The sequence below is a fragment of the Hydra vulgaris genome, chromosome 09 (assembly GCF_038396675.1).
Source record: "Hydra vulgaris chromosome 09, alternate assembly HydraT2T_AEP".
In the NCBI taxonomy this organism is placed as follows: Eukaryota; Metazoa; Cnidaria; class Hydrozoa; order Anthoathecata; family Hydridae; genus Hydra; species Hydra vulgaris.
In genome coordinates, this window is record NC_088928.1 from 50,936,009 (window position 1) to 50,960,846 (window position 24,838).

The window sequence follows — 24,838 nt, forward strand, 5'->3', positions numbered from 1 at the left end:
AACCACTAATTATAGTTGGAAGTTACTGAAAGAGAAAAGATGAAGATTGTGAAGCAAGATAACAATTAACAGATGACTTAAAGGATTGCAAGTTATATGAATAAGGACAGCAATATAAAGGAAGCGAATTCCAAAGAACTGATGTTCAAGGAAAAAAACTAGACGAATAAGAGTTTTTGGAGCACTTAGGAACAGTCACAAAAAAAGGATGAGACTTAATTGAACGACGAGTAAGGCGAGAATATATTTTAGTAGATGGCACAAGAGACATTAGCTCTTTAGAGCAGTGCCCATTAAAGCATTTGTAGAAAAGAGAAAGAGAAGCAACAATATGACAGTGTGATAATGTTTGGAGGTTGGCTGCAAGAGCAGGTCCAACTATGTTTACAATGCGTTTTTGCACCTTGTGTAAAAGAGAATGGGCATCATTAGAAGATCCACCCCAGATATGGCAACAGTATTCCATACAAGGCGGGATATGAGATTTATAGAGATAGAGAATAGAATCCAAAGTAAGAAAGTGTCGGGCTCAATAAAGAGATGCAACCTTAGCAGATGCTAATTTTGCAACAGATTTGATATATGTTTTTCAAGAAAGGTCAGAAAGGTAGATGACTCATCGAGTACATTACCGTTCATAAATATAGGAAGATCTAAATTAATGCGATAACAATTGGCTGAAAAAAATTGAGTTTTATCTGAATTGAAGTTCACCAGCCACTGTGAGCCCCATGCTGTAGCAGAAGTGAGATCCTTTTCAAGCTCAAATGTCCCCACCAAGCAATCAGAGAGTGTTGGCTTCTTATCATGACAAGAATAAATGGTAGTATCATTAGTGAACAATGCCACCTTAGATGTGAGAAAAGAAGAATAATGAGACAGAAGTTAGACGAATCAGATCGCTCTCCAGAATTTTTGAAAATAGGGATAACAGATGCTGCTCTCCAGAAGGCTGCAAAAGACTCTGATAAGCACTTGTTGAATAGTTTTGAAAGTATAGGCGATAGCTCCGGAGAACACTTCTGCAAGATTATAACAGGTATGTTGTCCGGGCCACAAGCTGTAGAAAAGTCTAGGCAGGAAATCACTTTAGATGCAGAAGCTGGAGTGATATGAATGTCAATCAATGGATTAACCTGTTTGACATATCAGGTAGAACGCAACTAGTGGAATCAAGAGATGATATTGATGAAAAGTTCTTAGCAAAAAGTTCAGCTTTGTCTTTAGGTGAGGTGATAAAGTCTGAACCATACAAGAGAGGTGGAATTACAGACTTGCCCTTATTATTGATACTAATAAAGATTCTCCAGAAGTCACGAGAGCCTAATTTTTGTGATGAAATACAAGATTTCATGACTTGAGAATAGCAGGCTTTGGTCTTAGACAAAACCTTTTTACAATGGTTTCTAGCAGTAATAAACAGACGTCTGTTTTCTGGAGAATTGTTTTGCTGATAGATATGGAAATAATGGTTTCGATTGGTAATTTCAGCAGCACAATGTGAAGAAAACCATGGAGAAGAGTGAAGCTTGACCTGGACTCATCGAAACGGAATAAAAGACTCCATGCCAGCCTGAATCCATTAAGTTATATAAGAAGCACATTTGTCAACAGGAAGATGAAAGGTTTCTACCCAAGGGCCATCATGAAGAAAATCACAGAAAGAGTCGAAGTCAGCTTTAAGGTAGTTGTAAGAGGTACGATGGTAGGGGGATTCAGATGATGAAGAAGAATGAGGTAATAATTTTAGAGAGATCAAACTATGATTAGAAGCACCTAAGAGTGAATGTGGAGAAACTGAGCATTGACTAGGATCAGAAATAAGACATAAGTTGTGTAGAGATGGTAAATGATTCGCGTTGTCTGTAAAGCGAGTTGGAAAGTTGACTACTTGAGTTAGGGATTGAGAAGGGCAAAAGTTGTGGGCTTTAATGCCTGCAGAGTCACTGACACTAGAGCCAAGCCATTCAGTGTGATGAGCATTAAAGCCACCGACAACAACAATGTTAGCTGATGAATAAAGAGAGAGGGCTTGGTCAATATGATCAAAAATAACATCAAAAAGAGTGCAGTTTAGAGATGAAGGAGAGCGATATAGAACAAAGAGAAAGGCGAAAGAGTGAAGTGGTGCTAAACAAAAGCACATAAAAGAATAGTCTAGGGATTCAAACTTAGTTTCCCGACAAATGGGTGAATTGTTACGTATGTAAATGCCCAGACCAAGCATGTAACTATTGGAGTCTTTACAAATTAAAGGAAGATAACCATCAACACTAAGATCACAAGATAAGACTCAAATTAGTCTCCAAAGAACTCAAATTAGTCTCCAAAGAACAAGTAGGTCTGGTGAACTTTACAAGAGATAAGACTCAACAGAAGAAAAGTTACTTCGAAGACCACAAATATTAGTGAATGATAGGTTTGGAGAACTTGGTGATGACAATGGTTTTTTGTGTTTTATAGTTTTTGGTACTTTATTCATTTTTAAATTTGTTAAAGAACTTGACATAACAAAACTAAAGAACTTGACATAAAGAACTTGACAGAACAAAGCATAGATAGTACTCAGTACACTGTTTAATAGCCCAAGAAATTGCCTCATTACTATTAATAAACTCTAAGCCGTAACCAAGTGCTCCAAATGTGGCCTTGGCAATGCACATTAAAAGTACTAACAGGGACACCATCCATGCCCAACATGGCACTGTTAATTTTTTGATATTTTTGAGCTGTTGATGGAATCAGCCTCTCTGAGAGCTACCACAGAGTTCAGGAAACCTGACTACCAGCCGGCCTTAGAACCATAAAACTGAGTTTTAGAGCTGTACCCTCATTAGGAGATAATAGAATGAGTTGCCTAGTCATAAACTATGTAGCATAAGGTACTATGTATAACAATCTACTATATGTAGCATAACCTACTATATGTAACAAGTTACAATATTGAACATAGACTAAATAGCTAGATAATTTTTATAAATATTTTTGTGAATCTTGTTCACTTTTATATTTTTATATTTTTAATTCATAGCTAAACTATATATAGTATTGTTTAATAACAGTCTGTGTCTAGTTTAATTACAATGTGCATTAAGTCTATTGACATGTTTTAAAAAGTTTATTTGTTGTTTTGATTCCATTTTGTGGAAATTTATTTGGAATCATATAAATACAAACATTTAAGTTGAACAAAAAGATAATATACAAAAAACAAAAAACAATTTCATATCAAAAAGATATGACCAGCAGTCAAGTTACTAAAACTAAATTTTTTTTTTGTTTTTTTTTTTGTTTTTTTTCACCTCCCCAAGGCCCAGAAGGCCACTACAGATGAGGAGGCTACTTAATTGTGGTTATAACCTTCTCTCAACTCTATAACTCCGAAACACGAACCTTAACGAACAAGGCCACTGCGCGGAGAAACAAGTTGAGCGCGGTAATACCAGGGACGTGGTGGGGATCGAACTCGGAACCTCTCCCTTATGAAGCAAGCGCTCTACCACTACACCACTACCGCAAATCCAGGGAAGGTGCAGTTTGTAACTTTTACAACTGACATGTAAACTAGTAATCAAAACATTGTGTAATGTGTGTATTGGGTAAAAACATTGCATTGGGTAAACATGGAGTGGTAGCTGGAATCCATAATCTTGCAGACTCGAAGTGTTCCAAATGGAACATTGGAGAAATTATTATTATTTATTTTCATGATGCTGCTGATGAGTTTCAGATTCCTGTTCAGAAAAATGCTGCTACAGTCCATAATAGCGACTCAATTATAATTTTATCAATGGAGTTTCTTGATGAGTAACAGGACTAGCACCGTTTTGCTCACATACTACAGATAGCAATTAGAGCTAGTTTGAAACTTCTAAAAGTTGTGAAAATAGATTGGGCTGCATAAAGGTGACTTGTGGCATACTTTAGGCAAAGTATGTTAACAATGCAGGAATTGCATGGCATAACAAACAAGAATGAGTGTTTCAGCTCATTTTTTTTTGTGTGGCATAACGAAGAAGAATGAGCAATTCAGATAATTTGGCATTGCCAAATGCCGTTTTAAATTTTGCAGGCTGTAGTTAGTAACACTATAATTTTTAGTCTTACGTTGATTCCAAGCTTGTTTTCAAGTGCTTCAAACTCAACTAATTTATCTTTGTAAATTGGTGAACATGATCAGAGCATTTGTTTTTGACTTTCTAAATGTCTTGTAACAGAGTGGAAAAATTTTTGTTGCTATTTTGAAACCTTATTGTATCATTCATATAGTCATATCTATAAATATACACAAAGAATATTGTGCAATCTTTTTTGTGTATATATACATATATGACTTCATTGTAAAATATTGTGCTTTCTGTTAAATCTGGATTTATTGTTCAATCTTCATTGTTTGTTTTTTGGATTCATTGTGCAGTTTTAGTGATAAGTCAGTGGTGTAGCAAGGAATTTTGAACCCTGGGCCAAAAATAAAAGTTGCACCCATTTAATCCCATTAAGGAGTTTTTCTTGTATGTTTTTGTATCCACTGCCATTAAGTCTTGTGTTTTGCAGTATATATATATATTAGGGTGTCCCAAAAAACAACATTTTTGAAAATAATCTGCTCTCACCCCCTAAATGTGTTCTATCTCATACAAAAATACTAGGTTAAAAATTTTTTTGAATAAAAAATATTTTAAGGGGTTCCCCAAGAGCTTCTAATACTTAATGGGTCCCTAACATTTTCATAAAAAAAGTTTTTCAAAAATATGTCAACCTGGTATTCATATAAAGCAAAATTATATAAAAATTTCAAAAATAATATTTACTTCCAAAAAAAATTGTTATTTATGGTTTTATTACATTAAAAATTGCGTTTTTTAACAAAAAATGAAAAAAATGCATTTTTTATGATAATTTTGTTTAAAAATTTTTTAAAAAGTTAAAATTTTTTCAAAAAGAATATTATTTTTATTTATTTTTGAAATTTTTGTATAATTTCGCTTCATTTGAGTACCAGGTTGACATATACCCTAATATATATATATATATATATATATATATATATATATATATATATATATATATAATATATATATATATATATATATATATATATATATATATATATATGTATATATGTATATATATATGTATATATATATATGTATATATATATATATATATATATATATATATATATATATATATATATATATATATATATATATATATATATATATATATATATATATAATAACTGTGTCAATGAAAGAAAATACAATGTTGTACCATACTGTGATTTTATTTTTAACTAGAATTTGATAAGTATCTTCAGAAATTATACTTTCTGAAATTTTAATTTTGACTTTCTTCTTAACCTGAATTAAGCTTTTCATATTTATGGATCTTACATAATTCCTTTATACCATCTAAAAATGAATATTTCACTAAACAATAGTTAAGGTGGGAATTGATGATTTCAAAAGTTACTTTATTATTTAATAGATGGATAAATAGGTTTATTTTATTTTGTTATATGTACGTTGATATCTCCTGAACTTTAAATAGAGACTTTATATAGTTTTTGCTATACTTGGATACATTAAAAAAAGACTTAACTACATTTCCTCCAATTTTATCAAGTCTTTGCATTGTTACTCTCTATTTTCACAGAGTTCCAGACCATGAGTTATCGTTGGAACTGCTGAAGATTTATATAATTGGATAATTGAAGAAATTTAAAAATTAGTTAATATCTTTTATAATAACTTTTACAATACTTTTATAAAAATTTTATAAAATACAGAACGTGCGATTTTTATAATAAAACAAATCGCGCAATAAGCATTTTAATTACAAAAAAACCATTAAGTTGCAGTTTCGTTCTTTTCTAGAGAATAAAAGAACTTCTAAAATTTTTTAAAAGTTCAAGCAGCAATTATTGTTTTATATACTTAGATATGAACGTAATATTTTTTAAATTTTTCTGTTAAAAAAACTAAAATCATATATTATATTGTTTTATTTTTTTTTAACAGAAAAAGTAAAGATAATTTAATAATTTTGTGCCCAATTAAATCTTTATGCCTGGGGAAATTTCCCCTTTGGCCCCCACTTCGCTATGCTACTGTGTTCAGTTATAGTGTCCATCATATTGTGTGACATCATATTATGTGACAGTGTTGCAATTATAAAGTAATTTATTTCACATTAATTTATCATTATTTTTGAAATAAAATAAAAGTGATAATGACTAAGTAACTCTGTATTTCAGAAAATTATTGAAAAAAAAAATTTGTCTCAAAGAAGAACCAAACAATCCTCTTGAAACTTATGATCCATTGCCTGAAAAATTGATGCATACTGTGGTATCTTTTATTTTGAATATATAAACAATCTGTTTCTACTTTATTGTCATTTTTTTATTGAGTGTCATTAATAGTTTTCTTTAAAGTTTTTTTACAGCAAAACTTTTTTTTGAAATTAATAATTTTTATTATTTATAAAATTTTTATTTTTTATAAAATTTATAAAATTTTAAAATTTATAAAATTTTTATTATTTATAAAATTTTTATTATTTATAATTGAATTTATGAAGTTTGAAAATTCAAAATTATTTTTGCATTTTATAGACCACACGACTTACTCACGATTCAATTGCATGTTTTTTGGTCATTTTTATTGTGTTTGCTGTTCATTTATCTACTGTGTTTACATCATTGAATGTAAGCTGAAACTTGCTGGTTTTTTTCTTTCTAATTATAAAACAGTGAAATTATTTATTGCTATAGCCAAATTAAGTGGTTTGTAGTTAAACGAGAGATATATAGTATTGAAATAAATGAGGTAGTGTCAGAGTGTAATAGATAATATTAGAGGACTGGAGGAGAGATAGAACTAGTTTCTTTTTTTTTATCAGATTACTTTAAATCTGGTTCAAGTATATATATATATATATATATATATATATATATATATATATATATATATATATATATATATATATATATATATATATATATATATATATATATATATATATATATATATATATAATATATATATATATATATATATATATATATATATATATATATATATATATATATTTATGAAATTATTTAATTTGATAATTGTTTTCAGTTTAAAATTTTATTATTATATTAGTTAATTACGTTATTAAAGTTTAACTTATTATAAACAGCCACAAACTTATTTTCAGAATTTAATCTATTTCTTGTATGCCATTACTGGCGGATTGGGAATTCTTTTACATTACTTATTGCCACAATTGCGTAAGCAGTTACCGTGGCTTATTTTATCATCACCAGTCTTGAAGTCTTATGAATACAGCTTGTTTGAATGCCAAGGTTTTTATATTCTTTTTGTAATTGTAAATAGTTACACTTTATAGTTAATATGTATGCAATTAATATTTTCCATTATTGATATTTATGCAACTGATATTAATAGTTATGCATAGTTACTAATATTTATGCAATTTGTTTGATAACTTTGTATTGTTATTTTGATATTTTGCATTGTTACTTTGATATTTATGAAAGTAATATTGATAATTATGCATTATTATTGATATTCATGCAAGTATGATTGATGATTATGCATATTGACTTATGTGATATTTTTTAATCTTGGTTTTATTTATCTTCTTGAGATATTTGATGTTGATATTATCTGATCAAGATATTTGATTGATCAAAAAGTAAAAAATACATCAAAAGATATCATATTGTTGTAATTACAAAATTTTTTAGAACATTCAAGAATAATGTGGTTTGAAAAAGTTTATGTCTGGTTTGTCATAATTGAAAAAAATATTCTTTATCCCTTGATATGCATGAGTGCAATGACAATTTTTGCTGATGAACTTGCTGACAAATTTGGTTCAATGTAATGATTGTTCGTATTATTATATTATAAAATAATGTTCATCATTGTAATTGTTATACAGTTGTAGTGATTTTCTTCTGTTTTATTATTGGTTTTTACACGTCTTAGATTGGCATCAGCAATAATAACTATAACCAGTATGAAGCTTCTGCGATCAGCATTTTCCAATACTGTTCATCAGCATATTGTTTTGATTTGGACAGTTTTATTTTTTGGTTATGATTACTATGGTTACTCAGAAACATTTTTGATTGATTATTTTATAATGGCAATCTTTGTTGAAAAGGTTTCATTTTAATTTTAGTATTGTTTTTTAACTTGTTCTTACTTTTTCTTTTTAGTTTTTTAATATTATATTCTGAAAAATTTAAGTCGCTTTTTATTCTTTTTTGTTTTTTTATTTTGATTTTTTTATTTTGTATTGGTCAATTAATGTACTTATTTAACTTTGAATGATAAGAGACAAAAAAAAATGTTTCCAAATACAACATAACCAATAATAACAAAAAAAGTACCAATAATAATTGGTACTTTTTTTGTTATTATTGGTACTTTTTTTACCTTTTTTTATGATTTTTTCTAATAAAGTAATACTTTAGATGTTGGAGTTACACCTGAAATTTAAGTTTATTTTGACATACACTGCACCCTGGCAGATGGCTTGGGGTTCTGCGTTTCATGCTTTTGCTCAGCCATTTAGTGTACCTCGTATCTTTTCAATTTATTAAAAAAAAATATTTATAAGTTTTTATTAAAAATATGCTTCACAATTATTTTTTTTAACTTTGGATATATTCAGATTGTGGTATGCTGTTTGTGCAAAGTATTGTTTCAACATTTTTTTCTGCTCCATTAAATCCTTTTTTGGGGAGTGCTATTTTTATCACATCATATATGAGACCAGTTAAATTTTGGGAAAAAGATTACAAGTTGGTTTTTTTTTTACTATTTTTGTATTTCTCTTTTTAGAATTAATTATATATTATTATAATTATATATATTAATAATTTTTTGTTGAATTTAATTAGCACAAAAAGAGTAGATCACTCAAACACTCGATTTTCTATGCAAATTGATAGCAATCCAGGTATTTTAACTGTCCTAATATATTTTGTACACTTTGAAATTTAAAATCCTGATAACTACCATTAAAACAAAATTTAGAATACTGATAAATAACTACCATTAAAAATAAACTTAACGTACCCCCGTATTATTTAAATTTTATTTTTATATAATAAATAGCACATGCTTAATGAAATGTCTATTAATTGTTGTCTACAAGAAATATACCCATTGTGTAATTTTTTGGGGGGGTTGTGAGCCTTGATTATTCTATAAATGGGAGTGACACAATCTGATGGATATATTATAAAGTATGTAGTTGTGTTTACCTTATTTGCTTAGTTCACATAATTATTTTTGAAATTTGGTGATGAACTGTGGATGTTAGATCGCAAGATCAGCAATTTTGCCATTTTTTATTTGTTCTTTTAACTTAAGAGGTGCATCTTTTTTGTAATGTCAAACCTTTGCAAAAACCTTTGCAAAGGGATTTTTGTAATGTCAAACCTTTGCAAAGGGTTTTTTGTAATGTCAAACCTTTGCAAAAACCTTTGCAAAGGGATTTTTGTAATGTCAAACCTTTGCAAAAACCTTTGCAAAGGGATTTTTGTAATGTCAAACCTTTGCAAAAACCTTTGCAAAGGGATTTAAATATATAAAAGCTAGTTAAAGTTGTTTATAGAAAGTTTTTTTTAAGTTGTCTTTATTTTAGCAAGTTTATTAACATTTTAAAACAGTTATAAAGTTTCAGTCTGAGTTGTTTTTCAAGTTGTAAAGCACAAGTTTCAATATTGTAATTTCAAAATATATTCCAAATATGTTCCAAATTTGGGTCTAGATTGAGTAGTTAAGTTGTCTTTTTATCCTGAAATAAATTATATAACATCTAAAACTTAATTACTTAAGTTAAATTTTTTAAATAAATAACTGTTTCTTGAAAAAGTAATTTACTTTTACAAGTAAAAGTAATTTGTATTTTTACTTTTACTTGTAAATGTAACTTACTTTTAATGGTAAATGTTGTTAAGTAAATTACTTTGAAAAGTAATTTTGGTTATAGTTATGCAAAAAATTTACATCAAAATGTAGTTTACTTTTTATATGTAGAAAAAGTTATTTATGAAGTAAACTTACGTAAATATAATATTTAAACTTATATATATATATATATATATATATATATATATATATATATATATATATATATATATATATATATATATATATAAAATATAATATTTAACACTTACTTTACAAAGTAAAATAAAACTACTTCATAACAACAAATTACTTTTACGTGTAAAAGTAACTAATTAGCAAAAACAGCTTACATAGAAGTAATTTGAAAAAGTTGTTATTTACAATTACAAATAAAAGTCAATTATTTTTTTTTAATTTTATACTTAACTTTGTAAGTAAAATGTAAGTTGTATTATTTACTTTTTCAGAGAACAGTCATTTCATGTTGATTTAACATAAATTTTGAGATAGGTAGCGTATTCAAATCTATTGTCTGTTTGAGGGCACTTCTGGGTAATGCTTCAGGTAATACTCAGTATGTGGGCAGTGTTAGTGGTTGGGCATCAGGAACGGATTTTTTTTCACATATATCATTAAGGATAGTTCTATTATAATTAGGGGAAAATATAGTCAACATGCTGGTATACCAGTAGTGTAGAGCCAAGTTCCCTGCCGCATGAGTGCTAATAGGCGCTGCTAAATTGATTTTTTATTTCTTTTTTTTTTGGTTGAGCAAAAACAGGTTAGTGGCCATAAGGAAACTTTAGCAGGGAGGGAAGAGGGTAGGGAGGGGACATAATTTATAAGCTATGGGTAATTCATGCATGTGTAAACCTTGACTTGAAAAGTCACTGTTCGTTAGAGCGCGCTTTTTCTCCAGTTTTTTTTTCTTTGTATATGTCTTTCAATCAAGTATTGTGTTAAGATGGTAAGGAGCTGTTCAATCTTCTACTATAGGTTGTGGGCACCTTAGTAACCTCCTTTTTGTTGAGTTTGTGTCCAAACCACAAAAGGGAGATTAGAAAAATAAAGATTTATTCAATTAAAATAGGACTTTAGAATAAAGTTGTAATTTTTTTCAAACGTTAGTTTGACTTTCACAAGTTGATTGTCCCGGAATCTTGCAATGGATTTTTCACTAACTTCCAGACTTGCTTGAGCTCTGAAAAATTCAGCAATTTAATAACCATACATCCTAAAATTGTAAAACTGGAGAACTCCAATTTTTTAATTCTCTTTTTTTTTTTCCATGCTTTATATAAGGTTACTTTCTATATATATATATATGTTTGTGTGCCACAAAATTTGAAATCAATTTTTGAAAGCTTTTTTCTCAACCAATTTTGCTCAAATTTTGCACACTTAATCATTTTCGATGACAATACAAGGAAATAGAAAAATTTGACCAAAAAAAGTTAATTAAGTTAACAAAAATTTAATTTGTATTTCCCCATAAGAACACTGAATTAATAAAAAAAAAATTTAAAAACGTAACAGTAATTTTTCCTTCTACAAAAGATAACAAAAAAAGAATTTCTAGACCCAATAGAATTCTGCTTGCATAAAGCATGGATTTGAAAAAAGAATTTTTTTTTGATTTACTAGTTTGATTTTACTTTATCTTTCAGATTTTACTTTGATTTTACTTTATCTTGACAGCATTTGTGTAGTCCCGATGAACATGCATGTTAAATTTGTTTCAAGGGGGGTTGTACCCTTATTTTTTTCCTCTATTATTTTTTTTTTTTAAAGTTGGGGTTTTTTTTTGTTTTTTTTTTTAAATAATTCACCTCCCCAAACCCAAGAAGGCCACTCTCAACTATAACACCCTCTCTCAACTCTATAACTCCAAAACACGAACCTTGACAAACAAGGCCGCTGCGCGGAGAAACAAGTTGAGCGCGGTACTACCAGGGACGTGGTGGGAATCAAACTTAGAACCTCTCGCTTATGAAGCGAGCGCTCTACCACTACACCACTATCGCATACACTACACCACTACCGCACTACACCACTACCCCAAGTTTACAACTTTTAAACAAATTAATAAAAAAAAAATTTTTTTGATTTATTTGTTTTAGTATTAATTTTTTTGTTGGGAGGAAATAGGTTAGTGACCCTCATTAAAGTTTACCAGTAGTCGGACATATTTGTAGCTATGCTGCTGCTTTTCGCTTCTCTTATTCGGCGTGGTCGTTGTCAAGGCTGTCCTGAAGAGGTCTCTTATGAGAGGAGGGGGAGTGTCTTTATTTTTTGCCAACTAGAGACACACACACAAAAAAAAGGTCCTCAATATTTGACATTTGCCAACTATATTTCAAAACTTGCCTACTGAAATGCTAATGAAATGTACAAATGTGCTAACTCAAATGCATATATAACAGCTTGGGGGAGGAGGTACCCTACACCCCCTGTTCAAGATGGCCCTGGTCATAACAACCACTCTAACAGAAATGAAAATTAATTTTTTTGTTTTGTTTTTTTGTTTATTTAATTATGGTTAATAATGTCTGGAATGAATTAATTTCAATTAGTCTATTCCAGACAACAATTATTCCATTTAATCATTTCCAGAAATAACTTTCATTTTGGTTGGATTGGTTTTTAACAACAATCTCAGCGTGATATAAGAAGCCAAAATACTAAACTTAAAATAAAATTGCAAAATGCATAGCCATTTCCAAAGCAAGAACAATAAACCAAACAGTCTTTTAAAAAAAAACTTTTAAATAACTGATTTAAATAACATCAATATTAATTTAAAAAAAAATTTAAGTTAAAAAAGTGAAATTAAATAATTAAAAAAAAATTTATCACTTTTCATAACCACAACAGCCGCTTATTTTAATTTATTGAATATAGCGAATTTAGTAGGATGGTTTAAAAAAGCACACTTTCAAAATTAAAATTATATGGTTGATTGTGAAGAAAAGTGTCTTGATGTTATATTATCATATAAATGAAATAACATCAAGTTCTTTTTTTTTTCAATAAATTTTTGCTACTTTTTTTACTACAAATTTTCAAAAATTTAAAGTAAAAAGTTAACAAAAGTATAAATCACAACATTTAAGCAAACAGATTGCAATCACATATTTAAAATCAGGCCTGTAGCAAATTTTTTGTTTTTGATTGAAAATTTAACTTTATGCAACGACATGGAGCAAACATTAAACATTTATACATTCATGTTTATGTAAAGCTTTTCAAAAGTATTGCGATAATCAGAGTCTGTTAACAATAAACTTTAAAATGTCTACCTCTGTTTCAAGCCATTAGCGTGAGAGTGACAAGTTTGTAACATTTATATATACATTTTTTTAGCATTTAAACTAAATTTAAGTTCATTAGCAAGTCTCTAATGTCATGCAATTATCTCTTAGTGTTCAAAAATTATGACCATATAAATTTAGAGCAAACTCCCCAGTTATTTAGGATATTTAAAATAATATCTTTAATTAAGTTTTAAGTTTGCCTGACAATCAAATTCTGTTCCTCATTCAAAAGTTCGGTGCGAAAGTTAATTTGACTCTTTTGTTGTGAATAAGTAATCAAATGATGTGGACTTTATCATTAAAACTTGTCAAAGAATAACAAAGAAAATTAAGTTTATAAGTGACTTTAGTCTACAAGATCATTTGTATTTTTCAAACAATATTTTCAAACTAATTTTTTATTCAAATTTAATTTAGTCATTGATTATTGTTTTTTTTATTACATAAAGACATTCTTTAATGCAGTGGCTGATTTTTAATTTTTATAATTTTTATAATTTTTAACTTTTCTAAATTTGTTGTTACAAAAAACTACTTTTCTTTTGTAAAATATACAAATGGCGGGGTAAGAAGACAAAAATAGTCTTAAATATCTGTACATAATAAAGTCATTAAAAAATTGTTATTGGAAATTGATGACCATGTGTTTTTTTGAAGTTTGAGTTTAACAAGTTTGTTTTAGTTGACAATTATAGATTTGTTTTTTGGAAATATGCCAAAAAAATTAATATATAAGTACCTGAAATACCAAATTCTCCTGTTTTAGTATGTTAGTATAGAAAAAGAGAAATTTTTTTTCTAAAAGAGCATGCTAAAACAGAAGAAATATTGCATAAATAACAGAAATTTTGAATAACTTTATTTTTTTAACATATAAATAAAATGGTTTAAAAAAATATTATCCATGAAAATATAAATTAAACAAAATACAAGGTTTAATTTTAAATTTATTTAAATACAAGTATTGCGTGGTATTATAGCACGTCAAAAGCAATGTAAAAAGGTTTCATTATTTGAAAATGTGGTGAATTCTTTTTTCACCAAACCAATTAGAATTACTTAATCAACATCATCTTTAACTAATAGTATTATTAATAGCTACATACAAATGAGGTCTCTTAATGTGTTGTTAAAAACCATATTAAACTCATTTAAAGACTTTATGGTAACCAATAATATAATGATGTCTACTTGCGTAAATTTTGAGATGTAATATTAATACAATTATGAAAAACCAATAATTTTGGTTAATAAGTATACTTTTAGTAAACAAAACATAGTTAAGTGCCAAACTTAAGTATGTTCTTATTTATATCACATTAGAATGTTTAAAAAAATGTTGAAACAACCACCTTATTTGGTTTGGGTGTAAACTTTATATAATCATACCCTTTGAATTTTGATTTTTAAAACATGTTGACTTAAATTTAGTGTAAGTAAATAAAAAATAAAAGTTACTAATTTGTTTCCCAAACATTTGGGGTAGGGATGGGTAATGTTTTAGGGTATTTTTTTTTTCAAGGCTCCCATCACTACAAGTTTTATTTCTTAATCTACGTGCAAATCATTGCTTAACTACTGCTCGGGTTATATATATATATATATATATATATATATATATATATATATATATATATATATATATATATTACACAGTGGTGTAGTAAAATAATTTTGGCCATTAGGCATACTGGTCCAGGTGCCTAATTTCTGTTTCTCTGAAACAATAACTTTTATTAAAAAACTCTTTAAATACATCTTGAGGCTCCTAAATCTCATGGCAATGGGCCTAGTTGCTTGAGGGACAGTAACTGTTGCTTACACTGGCCTTGCTGTAGTTATGCCACTGATACTAAATACAGATAAAGATATTTACACAATTAGTTCTAACTTTTTCACACCCATAAAATACTGTAGTTCTTAAAAACAGTGCTGGATTAAGACTTGCAGGGTTCGGGGATACTTTTAAACAGGTGGTCTTTTTTCTTATTAAAGTTTGGAAAAAACCTTACAACAATAAAGCATCCTCTTAAAAATTGCAGAGCTCCTAAATCTGTGACATGGGGTTGTAGTCCCCATAATCTAGGACTAGTTTAAACTTTCCCTCCTTTGTTTTTCAAAAATAAAAACTTTTATGCTAAAAAACCTGTAAAAAGAACTAACAATTAAGCCAGTTATGCCTTTCAAATAGTCTACCCTTACTGAGTCTCCCATGGGTATACCCTTACTTCAAAATATTGAATCTGAATTTTTTTTAATGCAGATTGTGTTTTTATTTTTTAAACATTTCATACTGTTTTTATTATTCCATTTTATTTGTTTTTATTGTTTTTTTTTATTATTATTATTGGCTGATTTATTTAAAGATTGGTGTAGCAGAGTACATACATCGACTGATTTAGATAGGTAGAACATGTAAGGAGTGAACATTCATCAATATATATATGTGTGTGTGTATATATATATATATATATATATATATATATATATATATATATATATATATATATATATATATATATATATATATATATATATATATATTTTAAGAAAATCAATTTGTAAAGTTTAAAATGTTCTTTAAAATTTTATTTATTCACTTTAGCTTTTTATTTTTTTGTATAGATTAACTATATTTATATCAGATTATTTATTAAAAAAAAGAGAAAAATATTTTTTCAATGTTTTTTTGGGAGATTTAAGTTCATTACTTATAAATGGGCATCACTGACTTTTTGGAATTTTTTAAGTGGCATAAGTGTAGAATAGCATTTTTAAGTTTTTAGCATTTCTTTTTAGTGTAAAAAAAAAGCAATTTCTAAAAAAGAAGCTCAGAAAAAAATAAATTTTGTTAGCAAAATTTAATTTTTGAAAATTTAACATAGATGTTAACAAAAATTAAATATTTTTTAATATTTTATATTTGTCATTCAAGATATATATCTTGCACTGCTTCTCAAAAGAGAAGCAGTGCAAGATATATATCTTGAATGACAAGTTCTCTGATAGGTCGAGTTTTTATTGGACATACGCACTATAATATTGTTTCAAGTAATCAGAAAATCTGAAAAAATTTACATCAAAAAAATTGACAACATTAAAATGTGAAGGTTTTTTCCTGCAATTCTTACAAACCTGGCGCCAATCCTTGGGAATTTCAACATTAGCCTTTATATTAATATTTGCCATGTCACGATCGCCTACTCGTATTCCATTTGTATCCTACTTTAACAGTTGGGTAAGCATATTTAAATAGTTTAAACATTTTAGAGATTTAGATCCTCAGATAAGTAAATTTTTTAGGTTTTCCAATAGCATAATGAAATGACCAATATTTTAAATTATGAACTAAACTATATATATATATATGTATATATATATGTGTATATATATATATATATATATATATATATATAGTTTAGTTCATAATTTAAATTATTGTAAATGACATCTTTAGCTATTTACAATTTAACCATTTACTAACCAGTTGTAGCAAGAGATTTCCTTATTGATTAAATTCTAGCTTTAGTAATTCTGAAAAAAAACACCAATAATGCTTTAATGCAGATTTGTACTTTAATAGCTGATTGTGCTCTTTGCACCCTAACATAATAGGAATATGAAAAGTTGTGTAAGTTTTATCTGCTTCCTGTCGTGGTCTTCTTCTGTTAATATTTTGAATTTTTATTAGTGTGGATCAGTTCACGTACTAACTAGGGGTGTCTCAGATAATATTTTTTTATTATCCAACCAGATATCAAATACCCGGGTATTTAAAAATTATGTGGCCAGGTAATGTGATTTAAATCTTAAAATATATATTATTTTACAACGAAATATTTGTTCAAAATGTATTGAATTCTGATCAAGTCTCTTTTGTAAAAGCTGCTCAAGGAGTTGATGTTTTCTTTAATCACTTGATTATAGAAAAACATAATGATCTTTTAAATTATTGGAAACATGAAGAGAAGTTTCAACTGCTAAAAGAATTAGCACTTAAGTTACTAGCACCACTTTATTTTTGGAAGATTGTTTTCATTATTTATGTAAAAAAGCGATCAATCTCAACATGGAGAAATCTTAATTTCTCCAGGTTGAGATAAAAGAAATATTAATGAGTGATAAACTTTTAGTAGTATTTTAATAATAATAATAACAGTATTGAATAGAAACCTTAACATTTGATTATTTAAAAATATAGCATTTTTAGATTTCTTTCAATTTTTAAACGGTGTGAACATGGAATATCTAGTATATAAAAACCGGATAAAGTCATCATCCGGCCAGATATTGGATACCAAATAATACTCCTATCTGGTCTGGATATCTGGCCGGATTGCTTATTTGGGACACTCTTAGTCCTGACTATTTTTGGATGTATATTCATTAAAGTTCTTAATTCATTTGTTCCTATCCTCACTACTAATATTTTTAAAACATGCATGCTATCCTCACTACTAATATTTTTAAAACATGCAAGTACAATTACAGTCTGCCCCAACAATGTGGCTCAGTAAATTGTGTGTTTTTTTTTCTGTTTTTTAAATTAATATTAATCTTTATTTTACTTGATTTTTCTGTAACCACAGGACTATCATTACAAGCCATTTTGTTTTTTGTTTACTTTTTTCTGCTGCTCTTTATTCAACCAATGCTTGCAGTTTTTAGGAATCACATGGTTTTGCAAATTAAAAAAACTACAGACAACACAGCTTGATCCAAAGGTAACACTGGGCATTACTGATTTTTCCATTTGGTTATGTTTCATTTTATCCTCTTTTTTAAGAACTGAACTGGTTTTTTCCTTTGTTGATTAAAATAAAATATGCTTGTTTACAAAATAATAACTCTAAAATTTCAAAAATTTGACATCGCTGGTTTTTTCCACTGAGGTCTTCATATATATTTAGATAAGCATATGCTTACTAGTTTTGCATATCTTTATAACATACAGCTTTTTCAGAAAAAGAAAAAAAAAATGAAGATTAATGAAAGAAAAAATTGCTGCCTCATGCCAAACCCTAAGTCAATATATATATATATGTGTGTGTGTGTATGTGTGTGTATATATATATATAATATATATATATATATATATATATATATATATATATATATATATATATATATATATATATATATATATATATATATATATATGACTTTCCTATTTATTTTAGGTTTTTATTTTTAGTGGTATTAATTACCTTTTTAGTTAATATAATTGTTATTTTGTGACTTTTTTAATAGGATCAGATGACAATAATTTAAATTCAATATTTTATGAACATCTGACACGCTCTCTTCAAAACAGTTTATGTGGTGACCTTCTTCTTGGAAGATGGGGTAAATTTGCAAGTGGAGACTGTTTTATAATGGCTTCTTATAATTTAAATGCGTTAGTGCACATTATTGAAGTTGGAAATGGTTTTGTTACTTTTCAATTGAGAGGATTAGAATTCCGAGGTAACTTATAATTATATTTTAGAATTTTTATAATATTTATAAAAAAGTTAATAAAGTTTACAAAATATTAATGTTGTATAAAAATGTATTTATGATTTTATTTACAAATTTATTTATTTATTCAACTTGAAATTTATTTAGGTACCTACTGTCAACAGAGAGAAGTAGAGGCTATAACTGAAGATGTTGATGATGATAAAGGTCCATCTTATCAATTTTTAATTTAGATCTTTGTAAATTCATTGAACTTTCTTTATACTTCTTATATTTGATGCTTGTTTACTGTGTGCAACATGTTTACTACTGCGTGCAACATTTAATTTAAATGATTAAAAATTTAGGTTTTTGTTGCTTCCAGCCTGGTCATGCAGCTAACATGCTTTCATTGAATTCATGTTTTTCTCAACATTGGTTAGCATGGGAAGTAGCACAAAGCAAATACATTGTAGAAGGTTATAGTGTGAATGACAATACTGCTAGCACCATGTTTCAGTTGTTTGATTTAAGAAAGGTTTTTGTCACCTATTATGTGACAGTAAGACATTTAAAATATTTTTAGTTTTTAAAGATTTTTTAGATTAATTTAATTCTACCTTCTAATTAGTTTGATAACAAAATGCTGTAAAAAAATTAGTTTTTAAAAACTTATTTTTATTTTAAAGTTTTATAATAAAATTTATTTTTAGTCTATAATTTTCTATTGTATACGTAATAAAAAACTGAAGCAATGGCTATCAGATTTATCATTGATGGGTCAACTAAATGATTTAAAATCTGCAGACTTTGTAGATCTAGATGCAATATTTCGTCCAGTTACAGATAAAGATTATGACTTAACCAGTGGTGGTATTACTCGTGAGAGATTTTTGCAAAACTACCATGAATGGATTAAATGCTGCAATGAAAAACGTGTTGATGATGTATGTTTATTGTTTTTGTTTCGTTTTTTAATTATGAGCTTTGCACATTTTTATGGTAGGAAATTTTTTTTTCAGAAAGTTGAGGAGGTTGGTGCAGAAAGTAATCTAGTAACATTGTGTTTTGCATTAAGTTTGCTTGGACGTCGTCTTCTTTCGACAGCTTCAAATAACCAATGGAATGCATCGTAATTTTTTTATTTATTTTATAAAAATATTTGTACAAATTTTATATTCTTTTAATACTTTTGTAACTTGTGAAATTTACAAATTTTAAGGTTGAAATCATTTTTGCATGGTCTTCATTCTTTATTTAAAGGTGACTTTCGTGTCACTGCTATAAAAGATGAATGGATCTTCTCAGATTCAGATTTAGCTCTTTTACGTTCTGTTGTTGCTCCGGCAGTGAGAATGGCTTTAAAACTGCACCAAGTATTATTACTTTTGTAATGACCATGTTGTCTTTTTTTTTTTTTTATCATCATTGTATATTTATTATTTTTCTAAATTATGATATTTTAAGGACCACTTCACATGCATAGATGAATATGAGAATGATAAAGTAATGTATGATGCCATTAGTCAACATGAAGAAAATTTTGTAATATGTCATGAAGGGAACCCTGAATGGAGACAAGCAGTCCTTCAGAACAGATCAAATCTGTTGGCATTAAGGTATTAATCATAATTTATACTTAGTTTAAAATATATTAATATTTATATTAATGATACAAATGTGCAAAGTCATTATTATTAATAACTGGTTTAGATATATTACTAATGTATTTATACTTTTTTTATAAGTATATTCTTATTTATAAGTATATATATATATATATATATATATATATATATATATATATATATATATATATATATATATGTATGTATGTATATATATATATATATATATATATATATATATATATATATATATATATATATATATATATATATATATATATATATATATATATATATATATATATATATATATATATATATATATATATACAATCTTATGATAAATTATGTTTACAATTCTTTATACAAATCATATGTATACTTTTTATAAAATATCATTTTTCTGAATAAAAATCTGAAAATTGAAATTTGAATTAAGAAAATTTTTTGTAAAAATTTTAGTGTTTCTATTTGATTTGATTGTTTGACAATTTATTACAAAGGTTTTGTCAAAAAAAAGTATTAAACTTTAAATTAAGTTTATATATAATTATGCATAATTATAAAATCTAATGATAAATCGTGTTTATATTTTTTATAAATATCATACTTTTTATATATAATTTTTCTGAGCAAAAATCTGCTCCGAAAATTTAAGTTTGTTAAATTAAGTTGAAGAAGTTTACTTTGTAAAATTTTAATGTTTTTACTTGATATAAAGCAAATAAAACTTGAATTGTTTGATAATTTATTACAAATGTTTTGTCAAAAAAAAGTATAAAATTTACATTGAATTTGATAAAATAAAAGTATAAACATTATTCAGTGTTAGTTTTATTATATTTATTTTTCTATGTAGAAAGAGGAGTGTCATTTTGAAATCCTTTTTAAATAAAATACAAATCTTGATGAGCTTTTTTTAAAGGATTTTTTTATTAAATATTTTAACACTTTAAAAGTTTTTTCAATCAAGATGGTGTTGATGTTAGTGTGGTTATGCTTTTAGGTATGTTATGGATGATGGAACCGATGACTATAAAATTATTATGCTGGTCAAAAGATGTTTGAACTTTAGAGTTATTAAGGTTGTTAATTTTTAAATTATTTATTATTTTGACATAACATTTTATAAAATGTTGTCGTTAAATTATTTTTCTATTTATTGTTCAGGTTAATAAAGAGTGTGTAAGAGGACTTTGGGCTGGTCAGCTCCAAGAACTTATATTTTTACGTAATCGCAACCCAGAAAGAGGTTCCATACAAAATGCTAAACAAGCGCTCCGTAATATGATTAATTCTTCATGTGATCAACCAATAGGATATCCTATTTATGTATCACCCTTGACTACATCCTATGCTGATACAAACCCTTTCTTCTGCAAAATATCAGTTGGAAATTTAAACACAAGAAGTAAGTTATTATTCTTAATAAATGTAAGGTATATTTTAAAATTATAGGTTATAAATTTTTTAATATTTATTTGCTTTTTTATAGCTATACAAAGTTTTTTTGAAAGAATTTACAGAGGAATAATAAATCAGTACGCTGGACATTGTCACAGAAGCGGAGGTGAATCCGATGAAGATATGACATTTCAAGATCAAGATGGAAAAGCATCAACGTCAAGAGTTGTTAAAGGTAAGTTATTTTTCATCTTTAAAAATATATTGTGTTAGTTGTTCATAACGTATATCACATAAGTTAGTGACTTTTTTCCATCCTTCAGCACCCCATAAAACATATTTCTGAAAAAGTTTCAAACAAATTTTGAAATTTGGAATAAGCTTATATGCAAAAATTGTAAATGCAATCTAGTTTAAGAATTTAACTGCAAAAGTACTAACATGTGCAGGTGTAAATTAATTACAAAGACTTGCCAATGCGCAAACTGGTATAAGCGCACCGCCCAAACATCTTGCACTATCTAAACCCTTGTGCAGCTACAGTTTAAGTGCGATGAAATAAATACACCAATTAAAGTTACAAACACTTAAATATGAATTTTAAAAACTAGAAAATTTTCAGAGACTTGTCGAAGCAAGGCTTGGCAAAAGGTAAACAGCTAGATTCTAATATTTTTTATATGACACTAAAAAATGCAGTTAGTTTACTTTTTTTTACAAAATTTGTTATTTTGCACTTACGCAATTTTGTATATACAATTTACATCCTTAAACAAGTTTGCACTTATTTTAGAAATATGCTGAATATAAAGTATTTAATAAAATTAAATTAATAAATGAGACTGATAAAAACAATCTTGCCAGTTTGACAAAGTTTACACACAAAAGTTTATTCTTAGGATTTAATTGTAACTAATTTAAGTTCTCTCATGTAGCATAATATCTTAATAGACAGTCTACAATGTGTTTTTTGCTACAGAGTTTCAGGTTTTTGTAAATCGGCTCTTACTTGTCTATTAATTGCTGTTTGTGTATAAGAAAAGGAAATTTTAATTAAGTAATGATATTTATTTTTTATAACATAACTTAAAAATTTTAAAAAGCTAATCTGAAGTTTGATAAAGTTTTAGACATTCACAATATTTAAAGTCAAAATTAAATTTAGAGGGAAATAATTCTTTTGAATCACCAAATCTCAAATAGGTTACTAAATATAAAAGGTAAATGTAATAAGTAAGTGGTCAATTTTTAGTCTCCATGGTAACGGTATTTCGGTAGCTTTTTTGCAAAAGAGCACAAAGCTTTTGTTTTTATTAATACTTTTTTAATTCAATCGATTAATTGTTGTAGAAGCTTGTTGAAGTTTTTATTTTATTTTCAACTGTGGTATTTTTCTTAGCAACCATACTAGAAAATTGAAAGCACCTCGTTTTATTTTTGCAGCTGGTCGATCAAATAGATTGAATCATCGATCAAGTAGCTACACATCCATACCGACCTCTTCCAATGAAGGTGGAAGCGGTTCGACGACTGGAGATTTGCGTTTGAACAATGTGAAAGGAAAAGCACGTCTTGTGGATATAACATGTGTAACTGCAGCTCTTAGTAGCAAAGCTAAACGTGATTTATTTTGGCCTAACATGCAATGGATGCTAGAGGTTAATCGATGGGATGGTTGGTACCCTCATAAAAACATGATAGGTGATATTTTGTATTATTGGGAGCCAAACTCAAGTGATCCCGAGAGACGTTGCAATATTGACAAGAAAATTTATTTATTGCGCATTGAAAATTATATTGTTCCTGTCACTGAGGATGGCATTGTTCTTCTAAGCGATAATCTTTTAGAAGTTAAGTTGTAAATTCTTGTTAAAAACATTGATTAGTCATTATATAATAGTGCGAAGTTAAGTTGTAAATTCTTGTTAAAAACATAATGATTAGTGATGGTAGTGCAAAATTGTGTTATAAAGTTAAAACAACATTAAATTATAAACCTTGAAAACCTTTAGTTATAGTTGTATATTAAATCATTGGAATTCGACTTAAAGTCATTGAGGTTCGGCTTAAACCCATTAGAATTCGACTTTTTTCGAAATTTTTTTTTAATAAAATTTTTAATTTAAAGTTCTATATCAGTTAGATATTTAAAGTTTTTCTTCTGACGTTTGCCTTCTGAAGTTTGTCAATTATGATTGATAAATCAAATTGCGATTATGATCAAAATGTTTTTTAAAAAAACCATAATAACCATAGGCTTTCATATAAATATGTGATAATTTTATTAATTTTTTTTTTATTATCAATTATTATTTTATCAGTAAAGTAACATGAGTATATGAAGTTTCATAGTTTAGCAGAATCTAATTCTTATATTAATTAACATATATTTGTTGAAAAATGACGAGGCTGCATTTTTTGTCGAGTTTTTCCCCTTTAAAAAGTATCAAAATTCTAATTATTTTATTTGTCGTGCGAATTTCTATGAAAATCACTTTTCGAAAGCGTTTTTTGACTGAAAAACATTTTTGTATGAATGTTATAAAAATTAAATAACTGTTATTATTTAAAGCGTTTTTTGACTGAAAAACATTTTTGTATGAATGTTATAAAAATTAAATAACTGTTATTATTTAAAGCGTTTTTTGACTGAAAAACATTTTTGTATGAATGTTATAAAAATTAAATAACTGACATTTAAATTTTTTATTACTTTTTTTATTAGTGCTCTTGTTATTTATATATATATTTTTTGTACTGTTAAATTTCAAATTATTTTAAAACTAATTTATTTCTAAAACTAATTGTTAAATTGAATACTAGTTATCAAATTTTTCACATCGCTGCGCGATCTGTGGGAAAGCTTTAAATGACAGAAAAAGCTTAGTTTTTTTTGTTTCAATTAATTGAGGAGTGGACTTGGAAAACCAGATAATTCACTTTTTTTTTTTTTTTTTTAACTTATCAATGTTTTTTTGTAGTACTAATATTCCTACATCTTTACAAATAAAAATTAAATTTAAAAGCAACTACTTTAATAACATTTTACCTTAAATTATTCTGTTCGTGCGAAACCAGATAAAAAAAAATTGCTGATGCAAAATAAGAC

General features: G+C 27.1%; 1 protein-coding gene across 2 annotated transcripts in view; it reads left to right on the top strand.

The window, feature by feature from the left end:
- The window catches only part of LOC100206766 (pecanex-like protein 3), a 69,518-nt gene extending 45,388 nt beyond the window's left edge, over positions 1-24,130 (top strand). Inside the window, exons 13-31 of one of the 2 annotated variants that reach the window (XM_065806000.1) lie at positions 6,260-6,353; positions 6,620-6,712; positions 7,210-7,357; positions 7,763-7,898; positions 8,007-8,184; positions 8,498-8,606; positions 8,698-8,827; positions 8,927-8,985; positions 18,509-18,724; positions 18,866-18,925; positions 19,066-19,259; positions 19,411-19,644; positions 19,720-19,829; positions 19,920-20,073; positions 20,165-20,316; positions 21,332-21,410; positions 21,496-21,736; positions 21,821-21,964; positions 23,173-24,130. In XM_065806000.1, the coding sequence (XP_065662072.1) occupies positions 6,260-6,353; positions 6,620-6,712; positions 7,210-7,357; positions 7,763-7,898; positions 8,007-8,184; positions 8,498-8,606; positions 8,698-8,827; positions 8,927-8,985; positions 18,509-18,724; positions 18,866-18,925; positions 19,066-19,259; positions 19,411-19,644; positions 19,720-19,829; positions 19,920-20,073; positions 20,165-20,316; positions 21,332-21,410; positions 21,496-21,736; positions 21,821-21,964; positions 23,173-23,591 (2,950 nt within the window). In that variant the 3' untranslated portion in view covers positions 23,592-24,130. Of the gene's footprint in view, positions 1-6,259; positions 6,354-6,619; positions 6,713-7,209; positions 7,358-7,762; positions 7,899-8,006; positions 8,185-8,497; positions 8,607-8,697; positions 8,828-8,926; positions 8,986-18,508; positions 18,725-18,865; positions 18,926-19,065; positions 19,260-19,410; positions 19,645-19,719; positions 19,830-19,919; positions 20,074-20,164; positions 20,317-21,331; positions 21,411-21,495; positions 21,737-21,820; positions 21,965-23,128 lie in introns of both variants that reach the window. The other variant, XM_065806001.1, reaches the window with a different exon arrangement.
- The last annotated feature ends 708 nt before the right edge of the window (positions 24,131-24,838 follow it).